This window comes from Oryzias latipes, chromosome 13, assembly GCF_002234675.1.
Source record: "Oryzias latipes chromosome 13, ASM223467v1".
In the NCBI taxonomy this organism is placed as follows: Eukaryota; Metazoa; Chordata; class Actinopteri; order Beloniformes; family Adrianichthyidae; genus Oryzias; species Oryzias latipes.
The window spans coordinates 20,510,054-20,525,846 of record NC_019871.2 but is presented as its reverse complement, the minus strand read 5'-3'; the positions used below and the strand labels follow the sequence as shown (position 1 = coordinate 20,525,846).

The window sequence follows — 15,793 nt, the reverse complement described above, 5'->3', positions numbered from 1 at the left end:
ACACCATTTGGGTTTTTTTCTCTGCTAATCTGTCATCTCTCGCTTCAGATCAAAGCTCTGGCCGCAGTCCGGTGTCTCCGGGGTTTACTCAGCCTCTACGGTTCACCCCTGAAGGAGGACCCGGCAAACTTCGACCTGTTAGTATAAAACGGTTTAAAACGCGTCTGTAAGGTGACAGATGATGGGATTGCTTTGATGATGGGTAGCAAAGATGAGGTGTCAGCCAGTCTCCAAAAGGGCTTTTACAACGTGAATGTAGAGTAGATGTGCAGTGGAGTAAAAATTATTCATCCGTCACAGATTTTGTGGTTTGTTCCTCATAAAAAGCTGAGTTTGGTCCGTAAGAAAAGCTCTTCCACTGTGAGACAGAATGTAACAAAAAGAGTCAAGGTAATGACATTGTTTGATTTTAAAAGAATTTATTTGTATAACGGTGCAGAAAGTAAGTATTTAACTCTTTCAAACAAACAAGAATTCTGTCCCTCACAAACCTGTTACTTCTTAAAAGCTCTTCTATCCTCCTCGAGTTATTTGAAATACACCTGCCAACACCTTTTAACAATCAGACTGCAACCTTCCCACTGTGACCAAGTCCAAAGAGCTGTCGAAGAACACCAGGATCAATACGTTTTTTTTATTTTTTGTTTTTTTACTTGTCCTGTCCAACAGCTGGGCAAACAGATGAGAGCTGAAGGCCTCTTGTGTTGGACATATTTTACTTTAACAACAGGGGTTATAAATCTTCAGACAAACCAGAGGTATGTCTGAATAAACTCCTTTTGTAGTTGAGGCCAAACTTCATTCATTTTAATCATATTTGAAAATCTTTTGTGTTGGACTGGACGGAAAAGGAAAGAAGGGAAGAAGAAAGAGGGATGTTAGAGAGGGGGGGGTGGGAGGGTGGTTATAGAAAGGGGGGGGGGGGGGGGGTAAAACCATGAAGCAGCATAAAACAACAAGTTTCTGGATGGTTATACTCATTACATTGAGGTTCAGATGTAATACCTATCTAGAAGGGGTGGGGCCTGTCCAGACACACACTCAGATGTTGTGAACATACCTGTTCGCTCCAAAAATGTTCACATGTCAGCATGTACACAATCCTAATCATATTCACACATGCATACCTATGCCTTCAAACCAACTAGTGTGAAACGTTTCATTCAATCACGCAAAATGTTAGTGCAAAGGTGAGCTAACATCTGTGCTCAAGTGAGTGTTTATGTTCTTCTAAAGTGGATGATGGAATGTCAGAAGAAGGAGGGAGAGTGCCCAGTCATCCCCTCACCAAGACCCCTGGCGCAGCAGCAGCGGCAGCTAGAACCCCTCCAACACCCGCACGGCAGCAGATAGAAGACAACCGCCCCCCGGGCGATAACATCCGCCACCCAGGCCAGGGCCAGCAGGACCGCCACGGAGGCACCCAGAGCCAGAGATCAGGGAGGCATGGGGGGACAAAGAGTGCAGCTCCAGCCCAACCAGGAGAGCAACCCCCCCCCCTGCGCCGGGAGGGCCCAGCGCAGGGCACCGCACCAGAAGAGCGCCCACAGCCCCTGAAGAGCACCTCATCACCACCCAGGAGTTCTGTGCATCCCCCTGCCCCAACCCCGGGTACAAGCCAGGACCCCCAAAGGGAGACCCGGCCCGCGCTCCAGGCAGCCACCCACCCGTCCCACGGTTGGTCCAGGGAGGAGCAAGGCAGGGGCCAGCTGTTCCCGCCCAGGGGGAGGGCACCCAGGAAAAGAGGGGGTTCACAAGAAGTGTTGTAAACATGGCCCGACCAGGCTTGCCCACAGTTGGAAATTTGCAGAGGCCCAGCGCTCAGGGGCAAGGACCAGAACCCACACCACAGGGACACGGACACCCCCCGGCTCAGATGTGATGTGTTCCACGGCACTTGGTCGCCGTTGCCAAGGGCCCAGTACCCCCTACCAGGGATGGGGTAGGGGACAGGTGGTCCGAGGTCCCACCTTCCTTGTGAAATGCATGTGTGTGTGTTTTGTGAGGACGTGTGTGTGCATGTTTGTGTGTTTATGTTGGAGTGTATATTTTGAGGGTTAAATGGTGTGTGTACTATGGGGGTGCAGTTAAAATTGGCGGGTAGGGCACTGAGGGGACATCTCCTGATTACTCACAGTGATATCCCATCATCCTCCCAACCAAGGGGCCCTAAATGTCTGCGGTGCAGTTAAAATTGGCAGGTAGGGCGCTAAAGGACATCCGCTGCTTGCTGACAGTGATGCCCAAGCACCCCCCCCCCCCCCCCCACTATCAATGGCATTACATGTCTAAGGTGCAAATAAAGGATCAAGATTTTTAGATTGCAACAAGACTGGGATGAACCAATCTACAGTAAGCAGCAGCTTGGAGAGAACAGATCAGCTGTTGGAGTAATTATTAGAAAATGGAAGAACCTTTGATCAAGCAGGGTTACTGTATTAAGTACTAAGTATTAAGGTGAACTTTTGTTAATTTTTCTGCTCCATTATACATTTACAGTTTTTAAAAATCAAACAATGTTGCCTCGTAGATTCTTTTTTACATTCTGCCTCACAGTTAGTGTCTCTTCTACAGACCAAACTAAGCTTTTTAAGAGGAACAAACCACAAATCAATACCTTTCTGCTTTACTGTAAATATGCAACATCTTTTCTTAATGTTACAGTAAGATCTGCGTGCAGAATTCAAAGAAGGCATCAAACAAAGCAGAGAAAAGAGCCTCTGTATTTGTTTGCTGGATGGGTTTTGACTATAACTTTTAGAATTGCTTTGTTTGCTATGTTTATTTATAACATTCTTCACCGTCCAACGTTCCTCAATGTGTATGTGATTTAGTTTAAAAATAATCTGAAAACTAAAGAAGGGATGTCATTTGTTCCTTCTAAAAAGAATAATAAGAAATAAATGCACAAATGGAAAGAGAAAGAAAGCAAAAATTTTACATCTTAATGCTGTTTGTTTGTTTGTTTGTTTTCCTCAGGTACGAGCAGCTCCTCCCCCACCCAAACAACACCCCCGCCGACACCAGGAGAAGAGCGACAAAACAGAGGAGGTGGAGATTACGCTTGTGTGACGAGGAGCGACAGCTGCCCTAAAAGAACTGGAGACACCCCCGGACCTGAAAGCAGGAGGAAAGCAGGCGTAGAGCGGATTGGAAGCGGTTTGATTCCTCCAGACGCTCGGCGGCGATCTCAATCTCAAGATAATAACATGAGCAGAGATATGGGATAATAGAACCTCCGCTCTCTAAGGAAAGGAAGCAGCGCCCCCACCTCTCTGCTCCACCTTTTCTGTTCTTCCGCTCCAACCTCAGACCTGACAGACAGGAAGTAGACCTGCTGCAACAGGAAGAGGGTTCCGAAAGAGGGTTCCGAAAGGTTTTGTGTGTCGTTAAACTCAGTAGACGGAAAGTAAAGCAGTAAATTTGATGTTTTAGCTCAAGAGCGTCAAACAAGGTTTCAAAGTGTGGTCAAAGATTCTCCGGAAACACGAGTTTGTGTGGAGGAAATCGGATTGGTGTTGGATTTTCTGAGACGATGCTTTACGAGTGTTGGGGGCTCAAAAGTGTTTAAAGGTAGTAAACAGAGAAAGCCTACACCATATATAGTCATTATCATCATCATCAAATGTATGTATTGTGTATTATTAGTACAGTACATTACTGTTGTCATAGGAATGTTCAACTCAGCGCAAAGTTTGAAGTTTGTGTAGGAGGAAGGACAAACCGATGAAAGGAAATGAGAAGAGTTTAAAAAAAGAAAACTAAAGAGCAGACGGAGGCTGGATCCTCTGATCTGCTTTAACCTTCATCTGGTCTCATCCCTGCGGTGAATCTGTGTTTCTTCAGGTCCGTCCCCACTGAGTCCTGAACCACACAGACGTACATTTTCTTCTGTGTGGCTGATTGGAAAGGTGGTTTACTTTATTTTGAAGTGATGAGAACAGCTCCACTGAAACCCGGTGAACTCGTGTCTTTGTGGCCGTGCCATGCATCACGTTGGTGGGGGCTTTCTGTCATCGCCCATTTTCCAGCCGTTTTCCCTGTTTTGACCATTGACCATATTTGAGAACTGGACTGAGTGAGTGTGACGTCATGCATAGAAAATGGTTCACTCTCCGCTCCGACCAATTGAAGTCCTTCAGTTGCCTTTATGGTTGTTTTTACATAAAAGTAAAATAAATCTACCATCCCTCAATCCAAATGCCATTTTTCAATGTCAATATAATCGATATTTATCTTTTTGAAACTAAGTTATAATTCTTGAATTCCACTCAATAAATAACTTGTCGCAGACAGATTGATCTGGTTGGATAAGCCGATTAATCGTTAACACCCCTAGTTACTACCAGATCTGAGTCCCTGATTGGTCAAAGTTCAACCTGATTTAACTTTCAATCCACTGTTAATGGATGCGCGATTTGGGCACATTTTGTTTAAAACCCCAGGGAGGAGTCACTCAGTCCAGTTCTCAAATACAGTCGATGATTTGAACCCACAGCAAAGGCAGCAGGTGACCAGCGAGTGACGTTCAAATGCAGCAAAGTACAAACCTGTGACTTTCCTTCAAGTAAAACAGAATCTCTCCTTCATGTACACTTTAAGCCTTTGGGTCTTTACCTATATGACAAAAGTAGCACTTTTATTTATTTATTTGTACCCTCCCCTAAAGGTCATTGTAACCTCATGTGGTATCTGCATGGATAGAGAAAACTGACAAATCAATGTAGCTACAAATACAGAAATATTGTTGTTTTTATTCTATACTGACTTTATAAACGAGCAGATTTAGTGGCATTGATATTTAAAAACCTCCAAAGACATGGAAAGAAAATTGTCGAGGCTTTAAAATTTTCTGAATTTTATAAAAAAATAAAAATAAAAACAGAAGAATTTTGAATTGAGATGTGATGTTTAATTTATTTTACTCATCTATTCTGGATTCCTCCCAGTGTCTTTTCACATCAGCTCTATTTTAGAGCTCTGTGTTCGCTCTGAATAAATCACACTTTTAGCTAAAAATAGGAGTTGTTTTTTTATTGCGCTATATGAAGTTGTTGAAAGCAACAAAGAAAGTTAACACTGCTTAAAACAATCTTAAACAATAAACTGTGCTTCAGAAATGAAAAAAAGTATATTTAAACTTAGTACAAAATAACAAATCCCCAAAGATATAAGAACCCTATCAGTAACAGTATAAATGTCATTGTTTTGTGACTGCAGAGACAGTATTCACTAAATACTAACCTTGACAGAAGTTCGGTAGAACGTCTCATCCTGCTGTTGCTGGATCAATACCTGAAAACTTTAACCTCCTTTATTTTGAAATGATGTTTTTCTAGCTTCCTGTGACCCTGATGAAAAAAAGAAGTGAAGTGTGGAGCTTAAATCCATCGGCGTCCGTGCTGCTGTCACTCACATCGTTCCTGCTTCCAGGTTTCCCTCCACTAACCTTCTGGATCTGCTGACGTGTTCAATGATTTGGTTTCTATGTTTTCTATACGTGTATTTTTTATGATTCAGAGCGGGAACATTCGGCCTTCTTCTCTTCTCACACACTGCTGACTGAAATGAGAACAGGCCTTCCTGAGTGTCATATCAGCTGTACAATAACTGAAGTTTGTATTTATTGTGTAAAAATGTTAATAAAAAAATATGATGAAGGTGGTGTTCTCGTCTTCTGAGCTGAAGGAGGTGTAGATTTGACCCCAGCCCCTCTTGGGCGTGATCAGGAGAAGTCCATAAACATCCTCTGACTGCAGCTTCCTGAGCAGAACCAGAAGCAGTTCCTCTGAGGAGAAGCTGCTCCTGCAGAAGGTCTCCTCTGGTTTTTCTTTTTCTGTTTAGACATGCACACCGAAGGAAAAGACTGCTTCCCAGGACCCTTCAGCTCTTCCTGTGTGAAAATCTACCTATGCTCCAACCCAGAAGGTATGGTAGCTGCGCAGTGTGAGTCTCCGTCAGGATCCTCAAGACTCTGAGTCTCCTTCCTAAACTGTGTTTGTCAGACAGCAGGACGGAGCGCCAGGCGCTCAGACAGGACGTGTTCCCCAGGTTCAGAAGATACTGCAGACGCTCGCTGGGCCTGGATGTCAGAGTGAGTCATCAAAGGGACACCCCTGTTCACCTGCTGAGAGTTCAGCTCTGGAAAATGTGGCGATTCTTCGACTGGAGAAGAAGCAGATTTGACCACTTCTTCATGTTTCTTACCCTGATCATCTAATTGTACATCTTTCCACCAACAAAACAGAATATATAATCTCTGCATAATTACTAAATTCACTGCATATCTAGAAGGTTTTGAATTTTAATCAGATTTTTGATCTGCTAAATTTGCGGCAGCACTCAAAGTTGTGTTGTCTCTCTGTGTTTGTACATCCGTCCTTGATTGTTTCACACTTCCAGGTTGAAGCCACTCTTGTCATGGTGCGATCACCTCTGCTCAACTTCTGCTAATTAGATCCGACAGTGAAGAGGAGGAGCAGCGGGAAGTCAACCACCTGACTTGTGTGTTTGTTTTTGTGTGTTCCTCACATCAACACAGTTGGTCGCAGACAGAGCAGTGTATCATCACAGCCTTCCAGCGATTAATGGCTATAAAAACCTGGTGTGTCACGCATCCACCTCCCTGCTGTCTGTTAGTGGCTCTCCAGTCACAGGTGTGTGCTTTGCAGGTGATAGATCCATTTGAGTCCAGTGATCCTCGTCGTTGGCCAGATGAAAACACCAGACAGCGGTTGATTACAGAGTGCAGAGAGAGCTCAGCCGGGCCCTATTTGCTGGTAAATACCCCCACCCCACCCCCCATGATGGATCAGTCTGCACTGAGGCCTGCAGTGAACATTGCACACACTGACGGCAGCAGCCAGTCCTGAAGTACTGACAAAGAACATCAGCCATAATAACTAGTGATTCATTCAAACGTTTTTTTAGGTTTTAGTTTTTAGTCCATCAGTGCACAGATTTCAACCCAGTCACATAAATTATTGTCTTCCAGAGTTTTCGTAGGAGTGCTTGCATGAAGCCTGTTTCCAATTTCAGCAAAGACAAATCAGTGGTTTAAACTCTAAAACATTTCTTCAAAGTCCCACTCCAAGAATTTTGATTTTTGGAAAATTGTTCCCAGTGGTCTTTTAATCATGATTTTTAGCCAAAATCAAAAATCCTGTGTCGTTTTCTAGGACATAGTCTCTGCAGAGCGGCAGGGGTTCATTAGAAATTCACCTCATAGTTGTGGTTCAGGATTTTCATAGTTCACCCTCTCCTCTTTCCATTACTGAGAGCTATCCATTTACATGCTCTCATGCTAGCTTACAGCCCCTCACACCCCCAACTTAACATTACCAACACAACAAAAATGGGGAGCAATATTGGAGCTATCCAGCTGTACAGTTTGGAACTAGATTCCAGCTTAGACGAGGAAAACAAAGACGAACATGGATCCATTTGTCTGCAAGTGGATGCATCGGAATGGAGCGGAGCAGGGAACTTGTGGCCCGTCCAGCAAATTTTCTACGTCACAAGAACATGTTAAAAAAAAGAAAAACACAATTTTCATCTGAGTGGATCTTTAAAGATTGATTTAAAAAAACGCTATTATTGCTGCCACATAAAAATTAAAAAAAATATATATTTGTTTAAAGTCATAAAATATACCAGAAGCCCCTTAACCCTTGTGCTATCTTAGATGACCCCACCCTTACATTGACGTGTTCTCCCTACCAAGACAAAGGTGGATAAAGGTGGAAAGATTTCATGTAATCCATGGACACCAGTGAAGATCACAAATCATTCAAGAAAAAAGGTTCAGCGCACTGTCTAGTGGGTCTAGATGACCAAACTCCCAACGTTAAAGTACCTAGGATAGCACAAGGGTTAAACAGAATCATCTGCTATCTGGCACAAATTCTGCACGAAAAAATGAAAAGAACAGAAAAGAACTCGTTCTGACGTTCCTTCTGTGTCCACATGGTGGCGCTCTAGGCTCTGGTGGGACATCAGTATGGCGCCAGCTGTCTGCCCGCCCAGGTGCAGGTGTCGGAGTTCCAGCTGCTGTTGCAGGAGAGCCAGCGGGCGGGAATCAGCACCCTGGAACTGGAAAAGGCCTACCAGAGGGACGAGAACATCATCCCCGCATCCTTCTGTCGGAGGTCCTCCTCCAGTTTTCTGGTGAAGTTAGCAAACTTTATTCTATTCAGAAGTTAACATTTTTGATCTTGACTCACATTTGCGATGAAGAAAGACTTGTATTAGTGGGATGCAGTTTTCTGAAATTTTTTTTGCTCAGGAGTCAGACGGAAAGGAGGAAACAGAGAAGAAGAGGAAGAATGAAGAAGAGCTAAGGAAGATGCTTCAGGCAGCAGTGACTCTGAGTGTCTGCAGAGGTCTTTTGAGCCCAGAGAGAGCCCGTAGTTTCCACACTTCAGGTAAATCATCTGTCTTGTGTCCGCTGATCTAGCCTGTGGTCAGAAAGTGTTACAGTTCTGTTGCAAATGCATGCAAACCTCCCAAACTGTTCTTCCAGTGACACATTTAATATCTCCTTCAGTTGGATACAAAATACTTCTCTGCAAGATGGAGAAAGACACGCAGATCTGGAGCTGGAGCGTCCTGAGATGATGACAAACTGAATTCTCCCCTGTGTTTTTAATTTGTTCCCCAGTCCTTGATAAAGATGTGCGATTTGCTTTGGCGAACCCCACAGTTGAGGACGTCACCAACCGCTGTGTGGTTTACGTCCACAAGGTCCTCAATGCCAGGAAGGACATGTCCAACCAGCTGCTGACAGACTTGGAGGTAAAAAGCTGCATTTTTACAGAAATCTGTGAACATTTGAACAAAGAAAAGTTTAACAAAATAAAATAAAAACAAAATACTAGATCTCTTCAACAAAATGTTTTTAAAGATTTATTTCAATTTGATTTTGCCAAAAACGTTTTTTTTTGTCTTCAGCTGAACCTTCAGGCAGAGATCTCTGATCCCACCCATGACCAATTCCTATCAGAGATGTGTGACGATTACCTGCCTGCTCTTGTCACCTCCTGCCACCTTCTAGTTTATACCTTCACCACTGAGTGTGACCGTCGCCATGGTTACACCACAGCCAGGAGGCGAGCCTACGCTGACTCCCTGAGCCAGCAGGTGTACGCAGACCTTGTCTCGTTAATCGGTCGCTCAAACCTGTCGGGTTCTGGAGGGGTTATCCAAAATGTTGGTTCTTTAAAGGAAGAGCGGGCTGAGCAGGTGCATCTGTGCAGCATCCTGTCTGAGTTTTATGACATCATTCAACCACAGGAAGAAAAGGTCAGGAGGATCTCCAGTTTTTCTGATTACACTGTAGAGTTCTGTTGGGTCTGCAGTCTGGACTTCAATCTCCGTTGTTTCAGGTCAGAGCTTATGTGCAGCAGAAGGATCAACACTGCCCACTAGTGGTTGTTGGAGGACCTTGCACAGGGAAGAAGGTGCTGCTGGCTCATTGCGCTCATCAGGTAATGGAATGTTAACCCAATGAAAGACCTTAACAGCCGTCAGCACTAAGAATAGATTTGACAGAAAACTGAATAAACAAAAATTAAAAAATAATACAACAAACCCAAAAAAAAAAGCCAACACATAACACTTGATCAGGGGAGAATCTTTGACGGTAAATGCTCCACATTGATCAAAAACCTGACCGAGACCTCAATCAGGTGATAAATGAGGGGATGGTGTTTCATAAAAGACAGAAATATTATTTAATCTTCGTGGTCATATTATTTTAATACATTGTTGGTTTTTCTAGGTTGGAATATCCCAAGATAAAAAAACTCTGTAAAGAAACAGAATTTATGTTAATTAACTTTTTACTTTCTAGGGGAAAAAAAGTGAAACTAAAGTCTTTTTTGTTCCAATTAGTTGTAATATCAAACGAGATCATCAGAGGATAAATTAATAAATGTGATTTGTGCCAGAATTACATGACATCAAGTCATCAAGACATCAAGCTAGTAAACAGTAGAAAAAGAGAAAAAGGAATAAGTTCCTACCTGCTTCTCCAATGTGAAAACCTTGGGTTAAATGTGAGTTCAAGAACACGCTTCTAAGTGTGTCCTTGAATGCGTGACACATACCCGGTATGTGCGTTGCTTGAGATGATGATCCAAACCTACGGTACTCTCTGTTCTTACAGCTGAAGTCTTGGCTGGCAGATGCTGATCCTGTGGGGCTCAGTTATTTCTGCAGCATGTCAGTGGACGCTTCTCCAGAACGCCTGCTCACCAGTTTGTGTCTTCAGATCACTGCAGAGTATGACCACCAGGTTCCTGCAGATACGGACACCAGCTTTTGCCCAAACCCCACAGTCACGTCCTTCCGTTATCCAAGACGATCCAGTTTAGGCTTAATGAATCTCTCTGAGCTCCAACAGCATCTTGCATCCCTCCTAACTCTCCTTCCGTGCACCAAACGGCCTCTTATCCTTCTGCTCGAGGGTTTGGATCAACTGGAGAACAGCGTTGGTGTTCAGATAGTCAGGAACCTCCCCTCCCCCCTCCCCTGTGGGGTCAAACTCATCATCACAGTTTCTTCTAACCAACCTCACCTCCTGAACACAATCAAGCAGCAGTACTCCCATGTGGGAGGTCTTCCTCACCATGTGTCAGAAGAAGAGTCAGGGTTCTTGTGTGTGGAGATGGGATCAGCAGACACCAAACAGTGCAGGAAGATGCTGACGTTCCTGCTAGGAGGTTCAGGGAGGAGGGTTACATCTGGACAACAAGCTCTGATAAACGAGGCGCTCACTTCCTGCCGCCTGCCGCTCTACACCAGGCTGCTGCATGTGCACGCCGCTGGGTGGAGCTCAGGTAAGACGGACGCCTAATGAAGCTGTCACCTTTTTTTTCACAATATGGCCAAGTTGGAACCAGACAATTGGTAAAGATCATTTGGTCAGTCAGTCTGAGTCATTATTTTAGCTTGTTGGACGGCCAAACCCCTACCACTTCAATTCGGGCTATACAAAATCTGTCAAACGTTTTGACTGTTGGATGTGGGGGCCAGCAGGCTCCACCTACTTTTATTAACTTATTACGGTAACTACAGATAGAAAAATCCTGAAAAAAAGAGGATTATCAAGAACATGTTAAAAAAGGTATCGGAGCAGCGGGTACTTCCTATTTGGAACGCCAGAGGGGTGAAGTCACTCAATATCTGTATACATTGGATCAACCAAAAACGTTTGTTCTTTTTTTCTTTTTTGTGGTTGATTTCACTTTTATTTCTCTGCTAGTCTCTGAGGATCATCTGGTCTTTGCTAAAGTTGAAGAATTAAATCTTTTATTTACAATAAATCCATATTTTTAAACTAGTTCCATATCAACACATCCTTAAAGCCCAAGCATCTTCTGTAACCAAAAAAGGGGATGATTTCTCCTAGCAAAAAGTAGTACACTTGAAGTTTACTTTGTTAAATATACTTGAGTATAAGTCTAGCAAGGATAGACCTAAATTGAAACATTTTAAGTTTAAAATATAACTTCAAGTATATTGCCTCACTTTTAGTTTAGACTACATATACTTGTACTACACTTAGACTACTTTTTTGAAAAGGGTTACTTTTAATGGTACAGTTCAATAAATACACTGAGTAATATATTTATTACTCAGTAACAAATATATTAACAGTAAGTTACTGTTACTTTTCCAGGACTGTGAAGGCAGATATGAACCCGTCTGTTAAACTGATGTCCTTCTCTCCGTTTTTCTTCTCAGACTCAGAGGTAAACGAGTCCTTTCTTCCAGATGGCGTTCATTCCTCCATTTCTGCGCTCTTGGATCACCTGGAACTCAAACATGGCTCCGCCCTCGTGGCTCGTGCTACGTCTTTCCTCACCCTCTCTAAATCCGGGCTCTCGGAGGCTGAACTCGCCGATCTGCTCTCCAATGCCTCTCTGGCTGAGGAAGAAGAGGAAGACTCTGTTTTTAGGCCAAAGGTCACACAGGTCGACACGGAAAAGCTGCTTTTGGATTTCTGGAGCTTTCTTCTTAAAAGATCAGTAGGCGGTACACGGGTTCTGTTCTGGGTGAGCCGACACTTCGGTCTGGTGGTGTCCAAAAAGTATCTGGATGTTGAGGTGAAGAGGAAGATTCATTCAGAGATGGCAGACTCCTTCAGGGGATGGAGGGTCGGAGGTCGAGGACTAAATAAGGACAACCAGCCGTTCCTCTTTGGTTCTCCAGCAAACGAGAGTTGGGTGAATGTGAGAAAAATCATAGAGCTGCCGCATCACTTGCAACAAAGTGGCAGGTGGGCGGAGCTGGAAGCTGAGCTGTTGATGTCTTTCAGTTTTCACCAGGCGATGCTTCAAGCTGGACGTCTGGGAGATCTGATCTCCATGTTGGAGTCTGACAGAAGCCCCTCCAGCTTTCATTTCTTAAGGGAAAGACGGCTCCTTGCAAACATGCTGAGGTCATCCGCCTGCTTACTGCAGAGATCCCCCCCCCAGCTACCTACAGTCATGGAAACGAACCTCCTGCCTTTTTGGGGGGGGTTTCCCACCCTTGGGGGTTACATCCGAGACATTAGAGAAGAAAAATGGCAGAGAGGAAGAGGGTTAGATATCCTTCTCTGGCCTTGTCTCCACTCCGTTCCTGCCCTTCAGGGCGTAGACGATAGACCGCATGAGACGCGTGTCACTGAGTCTGCTGCTACAAGATGTGGAACCGTAGCACAGACCATGGAGGACGGTTTTGCTTGGATCTGGAGAAGCTCCAGATTCGTCAGACTCAGGATTTCCCTGAGCTGTGATCAGCAGGAGGTGAAGTTTACTGGAGTGAGAAGCAGTGGCCGGTTCCTGCTGCTGTCAGCTGAGGGCAGCAGGCTCTTTGTGTGGGACTTGACCGATTCAGAGGAGCTCAAGGAGGTCGAAGACCCTCTCAGATCCGGAGGAGCATCAAAAAGAGTCGGAGGTTTTATTGCACACCAGGAGAAGTTAGGTTGGTGGTGGGAAAACGAAAATTTTGTCGGTGTGTTTGATGTTTGCGGTAGGATCGTAGCTCATTTCCAGTGTTGGAGCGCTGTCACCTACGTGGCGTTCTCCACCCACAGCTTTCACCTGTTCTGTGGACAAGAAGATGGCACCATGTCTGCGTTTGACATCCAAACCGGGACCCTGCTGGGCTCTTGTTCCCACTGGAAACGCAGCGCCATCATGTTGATGATCTTCAGAGAAGAGCAGCAGGAAATGGCGTGCCTTGCCAGGACTGGGAACATCGCATTATGGGATGTTGCAGCGAAAGAACAGACATTCAGACTTGTCAGAGAGAAAAACAGTCATAATGAATCTGACATCCTCAACACAGATTATGTGGAGGACATCAGCTTGCTTCTGGTGTGTGGGGCGAAGCAGGTGACCCTTTGGGGTTCGGACAGCTGGGAACTGTTGGAGAAGTTCTCAGCGCCAAAGACGAGAGTCTTCACACAGGCGATGCTGAGTCAGGATGGACACCTCTTCTCAGCCGTGTTACGGAACTGCAGCTTGGTATTGGTGTGGAAGATCAGCTCTGGGCAGTGTGTCCTCTCCTTGGAGACAAACAGGCCACCGCTGTTGCTCCTCAGAACGCTCTCAGAAACCATCTGTGTCTCTCAGAGTGGCGGCTTGACAATCTGGGACTCTGGGATGATCGATGCAGCAGGAACCACTCCAAAAATGAGATCTGGAGTGAAAGAAGTTGTGGCGGAAAAAGCAGGAAAGTGTTTTTACACGTCCGATGGTTCACGCGTAGTGTGGAGGTGGAGCTTAGACCCAGGACACCCACGCGACAGCTTCCTCCACGATGGCGCTGTGGAAAAATTACAGCTGTCTCCCAACAGCTTGAAGCTCGTGTCGCTGTCAGCTGGGGAGATCTACGTCTGGGACACAGAATCGGGTCAGAATGTGGTCCGGATCGGCGGCTGCAGAGCTACAGATCTCCTCATTACACCCAACAGTAACTTTGGCGTGAGCATTTCTGAACAAGGACTCTCTCATGTTTGGAAGGTAGCACAAGGAAGCATCGTGTGCAGCATTCACCTGCACCTCTCTGACGCCCAGGTGCTGCCTGATGGAACCTTCCTCATCGGTCTGCACCGCGGGGACCTGCTGGCTGCCAGCTTGTGGTCGGGCTTGATCAGTAAGCGTTTCTCCTGCATGGAGCCGTCTGAGGTTGTAGCTTTCCACACACTGACGGAGCATCCAGACTTTGTGGTTGTAATGGCTGCCTTGGGGGCAGTGTACACCTGGAAGGTGTCAGAGGAGACTGTGTGCCAGCACTTTGAGCTACCACCTATGTTTTACTGTGATCCAGGAGACTTCCAGATGTCATCTGATGGGAGCTTTGCGCTGTTGTCCACTTGTGGTGACCAAATAAACCTTCTAGATCTGTCCCGGGTCAGACTGTGCTCATTTAAAGCTGAAGGAATCGTCATTAAAGCCTGCTTGGACCAAACCGGATCGTACGTTGCATACATAAGCAGCCCCCGCAGCCTGGAGGAAAGCTGCACCTGTCACCACCACAACCGACCTGTCCTCACAGTCACACGGCTTTCAGACGGAGAGCAGATGGGAAGTGTGCAGCTGTCTGAAAACCCCTCCACTCTGCTTGTCTGTGATCAGAAAAGGGTTTTCGTGGGATTTGAGGATGGATCTGTAGGTCTGTACTCCATTTTAGATTCCACTAATGATGAGGAAGCCTTGCTCAGAGGCACAGAGGATTCAAAAGGCCATTGGAAAGAGAACTTCTGCCCCTTTGAGGATCCTCTCAGCTGGTTTCCTCAAGCCAAACCTAACGTGAATTGGCCTCAAATTGTGTGATTTAGAATTGATATGTTTCAACACACAAAGAGGCTCACATGTTCTATTTCTATTTGTAAATGCATATTTTAGTGTAACTTTTTTGTAACCTGATAAATATAAGGTATATATTTATAATATAAGGGAAATATATTGCATAAATAAAATGCAGAAAATAAGTGGTGTAATGTCAGCAGTGTTTAAAAAAATAAAAAGTTCATTTTACCATTTGTGATGCATCTCTGTAAAATATGTGTAACTCTACTCAGAGCTAATGAAGTGACCCTTACTGTATTTTAAGACCATGACTTAAAATCTCTGCTTTTTTTTTTCAAAAATAGAAAAACCGCCTTGTAATTTAGTGCACCTTCAATGACCTTCAATTGATTTTCTGTGGAACACGGTGCTTAAAAGTCAATCATAATGTTTTAGTTTGACTTGAGGAAAACAATGAAGCTGAACTGCTTGATGGTATATTGGAGCATTATGGGTACTGTAGTCAGGAGCCACTTGAAGTGATACATTCTGTCCTTCAACTGTTGAATAAAGTTTGAGTTACTTTATATTTACTTTATTACTCACTTACTTTTTACTTCACACCTAGTTTTAAAATTAAAAATGTTCTTTTTCTTTAATTAAAGAGCCACCAGAGGAGTAAAAGAACCACATGTGGCTCCGGAGCTTCAGGTTGCAGATTCCTGTTCTTTACAATCGTTTTTTAAGGAAAGTTTGGATCATGCTAATGAGATGGGGGTCTCAGAAATCCTTGTATGAAATATGATATGAATGGTTATTTGGGATGACTCACCCGTATAATGTGTCCCTCAGGTACTTAATTGTTCCATTTAGTGTCTGTGATCCAGAACCTTTTAACCTTTGGAACTTTCGGTTCTGTTTTTTTTCCCTGAGCTTCTCCTAACAAGACTTTCATTGAAAATTCTGCTCAGAAATACAACATTACCTGCCTTTTCATAGTCACTTTTGAAGTG

At 44.5% G+C, this 15,793-nt stretch overlaps 2 protein-coding genes across 3 annotated transcripts in view; both read left to right on the top strand.

Moving 5' to 3' along the window:
- fchsd2 (FCH and double SH3 domains 2) overlaps positions 1–5,660 on the top strand; it is a 62,780-nt gene extending 57,120 nt beyond the window's left edge. For both annotated transcript variants that reach the window (XM_011482766.3, XM_004075794.4), the window contains 2 exons: positions 49–137; positions 2,980–5,660. In XM_011482766.3, coding sequence (XP_011481068.1) covers positions 49–137; positions 2,980–3,072 — 182 coding nt within the window. In that variant the 3' untranslated portion in view covers positions 3,073–5,660. The remainder of the gene's footprint in view (positions 1–48; positions 138–2,979) is intronic.
- Positions 5,661–5,763: 103 nt separating this feature from the next.
- On the top strand, positions 5,764–15,756 carry LOC101161570 (NACHT and WD repeat domain-containing protein 2). The gene is made up of 10 exons (XM_011482834.3): positions 5,764–5,928; positions 6,006–6,094; positions 6,672–6,779; positions 7,981–8,166; positions 8,285–8,423; positions 8,660–8,793; positions 8,950–9,300; positions 9,384–9,485; positions 10,166–10,838; positions 11,746–15,756. Exons 1-10 carry the CDS (start codon positions 5,847–5,849, stop codon positions 14,823–14,825), a joined length of 4,944 nt encoding a protein of 1,647 aa, XP_011481136.1. The 5' UTR covers positions 5,764–5,846; the 3' UTR covers positions 14,826–15,756.
- The last annotated feature ends 37 nt before the right edge of the window (positions 15,757–15,793 follow it).

Coding starts and splice junctions, on each gene's coding strand:
- LOC101161570 (XM_011482834.3), top strand. CDS start 5,847: ATGCACACCGAAGGAAAAGACTGCTTCCCAGGACCCTTCAGCTCTTCC. Junction 5,929..6,005: donor CCTATGCTCCAACCCAGAAG/GTATGGTAGCTG, acceptor TGTGTTTGTCAG/ACAGCAGGACGGAGCGCCAG. Junction 8,424..8,659: donor CCGTAGTTTCCACACTTCAG/GTAAATCATCTG, acceptor TTTGTTCCCCAG/TCCTTGATAAAGATGTGCGA.